Source organism: Gobio gobio (assembly GCF_949357685.1).
Source record: "Gobio gobio genome assembly, chromosome: 23".
NCBI lineage: Eukaryota > Metazoa > Chordata > Actinopteri > Cypriniformes > Gobionidae > Gobio > Gobio gobio.
Window position 1 is genome coordinate 38,949,221 of NC_137119.1, and position 6,366 is coordinate 38,955,586.

At 39.7% G+C, this 6,366-nt stretch overlaps 1 protein-coding gene across 2 annotated transcripts in view; it reads left to right on the forward strand.

The window, feature by feature from the left end:
• ift140 (intraflagellar transport 140 homolog (Chlamydomonas)) overlaps positions 1 to 6,366 on the forward strand; it is a 47,127-nt gene that overhangs the window by 39,772 nt on the left and 989 nt on the right. For both annotated transcript variants that reach the window (XM_079805558.1, XM_079805559.1), the window contains 8 exons: positions 240 to 335; positions 435 to 567; positions 642 to 914; positions 1,034 to 1,216; positions 1,346 to 1,552; positions 2,171 to 2,383; positions 4,183 to 4,349; positions 4,437 to 4,578. In XM_079805558.1, the coding sequence (XP_079661684.1) occupies positions 240 to 335; positions 435 to 567; positions 642 to 914; positions 1,034 to 1,216; positions 1,346 to 1,552; positions 2,171 to 2,383; positions 4,183 to 4,349; positions 4,437 to 4,578 (1,414 nt within the window). The remainder of the gene's footprint in view (positions 1 to 239; positions 336 to 434; positions 568 to 641; positions 915 to 1,033; positions 1,217 to 1,345; positions 1,553 to 2,170; positions 2,384 to 4,182; positions 4,350 to 4,436; positions 4,579 to 6,366) is intronic.

A 6,366-nucleotide genomic window follows, 5' to 3' on the forward strand; every position in this document is an offset into this window, starting at 1 on the left:
CAGATGGCAGCGTTCACACATGTTCAAATGAACCGCACTAACAGAGCAATCGCACCAAGGGTCGTTTTAATCCAACCAAACATGCCAAGTGGGAACACACCCTAAATCAGAAAGTACCATACACTACCAATCATCAATTTTCAGCATCATTACTCCAGTCTTCAGTGTCACATGATCCTTCAGAAATCATGATTTATTGCTCAGATAGGTCTGTTACTTTTTTCTTTCCTATTCAATAGTTTTGAGAAGTCAGACACGCATCGGTTTGAAGTCCCGAGAATGCTGATGGAGGACAATGTTTCACTGGAGATCTACATCAATAAAATGAAAGACAAGTGAGTTCGTATGCAGAGATGATTCATTGATCATGGCCCCTGCGGTCTGACATGGCTTTGATATTCCCACTGTCCGTTGTCTGGTGTGTGATTGGACAGGGATCTGTACAAGTGGTGGGGTCATTATCTGGAGAGCCAATCAGACATGGAGGCCGCACTGCATTACTACGCCTTCGCTCAGGACTACCTGTCTCAAGTGCGTGTGCACTGCTATCTAGGAAACATTCAGAAGGTATGTTTAATGAATATGATTTGAAGTTTCCCTGATGTATCGAATGCCTCATGTTGATCTTGTATATTTCTAAGGCGAGTGAGATAGCCAATGAGACGGGGAACAGAGCAGCATCTTATCATGTTGCACGGCAGTACGAGGGACAGGATGAAATCAGCCAGTCGGTGCACTTCTACACCCGAGCACAAGCCTATAACAACGCCATCCGACTGTGTAAAGAGAATAACTTGGACGAGCAACTCATGAATCTGGCGCTGCTTAGCAATCCAGAAGACATGATGGACACGGCCATGTATTATGAAGAGAAAGGAACGCACATGGACCGAGCTGTTATGCTTTATCATAAGGTACTTCCAAACATTCTCACTATGGGGTGTGATTTTACATTCAGATACGCGTTGTGTCAAACTTTACCACTAGGTGGTGCTGATCACTTGTATAACACATGTCCATTCCACCTTTCCAGGCAGGTCATGTCTCTAAGGCCTTAGAACTAGCTTTTGCCACAGAGCAGTTTGGAGCTCTGCAGCTAATCGCAGAGGACCTGAATGAGACCAGCGACCCTGCCTTACTAGCACGCTGCTCAGATTTCTTCATAAAACATGCTCAGTACCAGAAAGCCGTGGAATTGCTGGTGGCTGCCAAAAAGGTGAACACCAAGCACACACTGTCATACGTTCAGTCATATTCATAACATGTATGCATGCAAACAGAACCCTTTTAATTGTGGGAATCACAGCAGAGTGTTTTCTAACTGTATGCAAATGAATTGGTGCAGTACCATGAGGCGCTCCAGTTGTGTTTGGACCAGAGTTTGACCATCACAGAAGATCTGGCTGAAAGTTTGACGGTGCCAAAAGACTCGTCCCATCTGTCTGAGGCCGGGCGAAAGGAGCTGCTGGAGAAAATCGCAGACTGCTGCATGCGGCAGGGCAACTACCACCTAGCGACTAAGAAATACACACAAGCTGGAAACAAGATCAAGGTTTGACTTCTGCTCAAATCAACAGCTGATTCAATCATCATCATTCAAAACATCTGTCATTTTGCATCATCTTATGGCATGGCTCTGTGGAATACACGATTCTGATTGGTCAATCACGGCATTCTGCAGTCAAATAATTGTATATAATGATGCTAAATAATAGAATCAACCTATTTCCCATCGATTTCCTACACTGTGCTAGTTTCATGTTTCTTATTTAATTTCACATCACTTTTCATTTAAAAATCATCACTTGCATTTAAATACAATCTTCTTGATAAGGCATATTGAGAGTTTTTGAATGACTAGTGCAAAAAAATATTTAAATGCATTTTATGCAAAAAAATATATAAAAATCAAATTGATTTACATTAAATGCTATATCAAAATTCCATCACAATTTTTGGTCATATAAATAAAAATATCAGCACCAAGTGTTTTTTTGATGCATTTTCACCAGCTATTTATTTTCTTGTTTATATCGATATCCATTTATATCTTGTTTTTATTTCATGTCTATTTATATCTTCTCTCAGCCTGAAATAGGTTTTCACCTGCCTCTTCTAAAAGCAAATTTATCAAGCTTCTCTTTTCTCTTCCTGTTCTTGTCTTTGACAGGCGATGCGAGCACTATTGAAATCGGGTGATACAGAGAAAATAGTGTTTTTCGCAGGTGTTTCCAGACAGAAAGAAATTTACATAATGGCAGCCAACTACCTGCAGTCTCTGGACTGGAGGAACGACCCGGAGATCATGAAGAACATCATCGGCTTCTACACTAAAGGACGCGCACTCGACCTGCTCGCTGGCTTTTATGAGGCCTGTGCTGAGGTACTGTCAAAACTGACGATTCTTTATTCTTAAAGGGATAGTTCACCCAAATACAGTAGTTCATCATTTACTCACCCTCAAGTTGCTCCAAACCTGTATGAAACAGTTCAGTTGATGGCAAACTTTTGATGGGCACTATTGACTTCCATAGTATGGGAAAAAAATAGTCAATGGTGCCAATCAACTGTTTGGTTATCAACATTTTTCAAAATATCTTATTTTGTGTTCAGCAGAAGAAATTCATACAGGTTTGAAACAACTTAAAGGGATAGTTCACCCAAAAATTTGTATTAGCCCATGATTTACTCGCCCTCGAGTCAGCTGTATGACATTCTTCTTTCAGACGAATAAAATCAGAGTTATATAAAAAATGTCCTGGCTCTTCCAACGAGTTGACACGCACCCGCCTCCTCTCATTCAGTCCGGTTAACCCTCTGAACATGGACAGCGTCTTAGTGTGGGTGTGACCGATCTGAATTTCGCGCGGGATTGCACATCTACTCATCTGCTCGCATCTGAAGCGCGCACACACATACCGTAATAAAGCCGCCTCTGACATACAAGTGCAAACATGAGCCCCTTTTTCCAGCTAATTAATGGTCAAATACGCTCGAAAAATTTCTCAATGCCCATCTTGGTGAGTATTAACATAAACACAGTCGTAAACAGTTCAGGAAGAATGTGTAGCAGGAACCGTGTTTGGGATCCATGCGTGTGTCAGGTCTTAAAGGGACAGCAGTTATTTGTTATTCAAACTACAAAAAGACAAACGATCACTTGCTGCTCTTGACTGTGTAACTCTAATGGATTCATCTGTATTACATTTTTTATAATAAAGATTATCCAATGTTATTTTAAATTTGATTAATTTGTTTTGTTTTTAAATTCAGTTTCTTACCTGAATACTGTTAGACCTACAGTCTAATTTATTTGTGCTATTGTTTGTAATTTTTTTATTTGTTCTTATTTTATCACTGTTTACTTGTCTTTTTAAATTCAATTTGAAATCAAGCTTCCTTGTGCTGTATGTAAGCTATTGCAACAAAATTAGTTAGCAAATATTTGTGAGATAATTGTAATGGTAATTGATCAACGTTTATATATGAGAAAAAGCTTAAAAGCTTTATCATATAAAGTGATCGCTTCAGAAGAAATTTTTCATTGCCTAGACTTTCAATAGATGGACAAAAAACTAAATTATATTAAAAATATCGATTTGACAGCATATAAGCGTTTTTTTCCCCCGGGGTATCGGAAATGGTATCGAATATCGATACTTTTTTAGGTATAGGACATCAGGTGTAGCGTAATTTCCGGTGGCGGATGCATAAGCGCAGAAGATAGAGCAAAACAAAACTTGCTTCTGGTGAGAACTAGCATATTCTCACTGGAGCGTCCTACGTCATACGCTGGAACGCCAGTCTCTCGTGAACGCGTGTATGACAGTTAGCGGAAGATAGGCATTACAGTTTGTAAAGTTTTAAATATGGATATTTTTCTTACACAAACGCATCGCTTCAGAAGGCCTTTATTAACCCCCCGGAGCCGTGTGGAGCAGTTATATGATGGATACATGCACCTTTTATGGACTTCATAAATGAACCAACCATTCACTGCCATTATAAAGTTTGGAAGAGTCAGGACATTTTTAATATAACTCTGATTGTGTTCGTCTGAAAGGAGAAAGTCATATACAGCTAGGATGACTTGAGGGCGAGTAAATCATGGGCTAATTTTCATTTTTGGGTGAACTATCCCTTTAAATGCAGTGGTGTATTATTTGTGGTGTTTGTTCGCAGGTGGAAATTGATGATTTCCAGAATTATGAGAAGGCATATGGAGCTCTGACGGAGGCGTGCAAGTGTCTGACTAAAGCAAAGGGTCGCAATGGAGACGAGACTGACAGCAGACTCCTCATACTGACACACAGACTCGGACTCATCAAGAGATTCATTCAGGCACGCAGGTACCGATGAAATACAGGCATTTCATTTGTCCATTCTTTCCACACCTGTGCGTGCATTTGCAAACGTATTTGTGTGTGTGTGTCAAGGATGCATGAAGAGGATCCAGTAGAAGCGGTGCGTGTGTGCGAGTCTCTGCTGGAAGAGAAGGATCTGGACCCTGCGGTGCGTGTTGGAGATGTGTATGGGTTCCTGGTGGAATACTACTGCCATCACGGCAACTTCCAGCAGGTATTTTAACATTGAGCTTCATGGCATTTTGTGTTTTAGGGGGATTTCACACTGGAGATGTTTGCTGTGCTCCGAATCCAAGTGTGCTCTAGTAGCATTGGTCTAGTTGATCCTATCAGAACTGGGTGCATTTGTGTTCATCTTGCATCATTACAAACATGTTCTTTACACATGAAGGCTTTTTGCTGCTTACAAATGGTCTCTTTTGAGGAGTCGGCTCATAGCGAGGCATTCATTTTGCTGCTTTTATTGCACTCAATTTGCACGATTACACTGCACGTTCACTCTCACTCATATCTAAGGTACATCTTCACCACTGTCATCCCCTACATGCGTTTCATTGAACTAATGACGTCATCATCAGCTTAAAAGCATGCACGTTTTACTTCCTGAACAAGTGCGGATCCAAGTTTGAGTTGCTTTCATATTCATGCAAAACACTCCACAGCTCCACTTCAACCAAACTCAGATCAGCTCCTGCAGGGCATGACCGCTTTCACATTAATCATTTTTAGTGCAAACTTTGCTTTTTCGTGTGAACCCCTTTAAAGGAACACACCGACTTTTTGGGACTTTGGCTTATTCACTGTATCCCCCAGAGTTAGATAAATCCATACATGCTATTCTCATCTCCGTGCCATAACTCTGTCTGACGCACCCACTGCTAGCCTAGCTTAGCACAAAGACTGGACCGGCTCCAGCTAGCCTACTGCTCAATAAGTGACAAAATAACGCCAACATTTTCCTATTTACATGTTGGAATGTGTATAGTTACATTGTGTACACCCACCGCTAGCCTAGCTTAGCACAAAAACTGGAGATAAATTGCTCCAGGTAAACGGTCCCAGCTAGCCTACTGCACAATAAGTGAAAAAATAACGCCAAAATGTATATATATATATATATATATATATATATATATATATAGCCGTTATTTTGTCACTTATTGAGCAGTAGGCTAGCTGGAGCCATTTACCGCCAGTCTTTGTGCTAAGCTAGGCTAACGGTGGGTGTGTCAGACAGAGTTATGGCACGGAGATGAGAATGGTATGTATGGACTTATCTAACTCTGGGGGATACGGTGAATAAGCTAAAGTCCCAAAAAGTCGGTGTGTTCCTTTAAAGGCGCAAGTTAAACATCCATGCTATCCATCATATTTTTAAGCTATTTTCTGTGAACGTGCAAGATTAATTCCGATTAATTAGCCACTATAGGTAAATAACTACAATCAAGGTTCGTAAGAGGTGCTTAAAGTGCTTGAAGTTCTTGAATTTGACTTTTTGAAATGTAAGTCCTGGAAAACCCTTGAAAGGTAAGAAAAGGTACTTATAAAGTGCTTGAATTATTGAAATATATATGAATTATATATGTGAAATTAGTGTTTAATTTCATTGATAAAACAGTCAGTTCATGCTAATATAGATATAGAGCAATTTTGCATGGCTATGAGTGTGAATATTGTTCATATAAATATCCAACTTTCATTCTTCAGGTCAATCATATATTCATGAGGGAAAAATCAGTTTGAATAAGGAAAGCGTTATCTTTGTCATAGTATCCTTTCAATGGTTGCTGCACTTTATTTGTACCATTTTGTTTTATTAGTTCATTTTTATTGATCTATAATCTACGATTTGAAAGATAATAAAGATATGATTTGATAAGTGAGATCTCTAATTGTAGTCCTTGAAAACCAAAAAAGTAGTGCTTGAAAAGTCCTGTAATTTAATTTTACAGTATCTGTACGAACCCTGTACAACAAAAAGTGGAGTCAATGGTCAAACGAT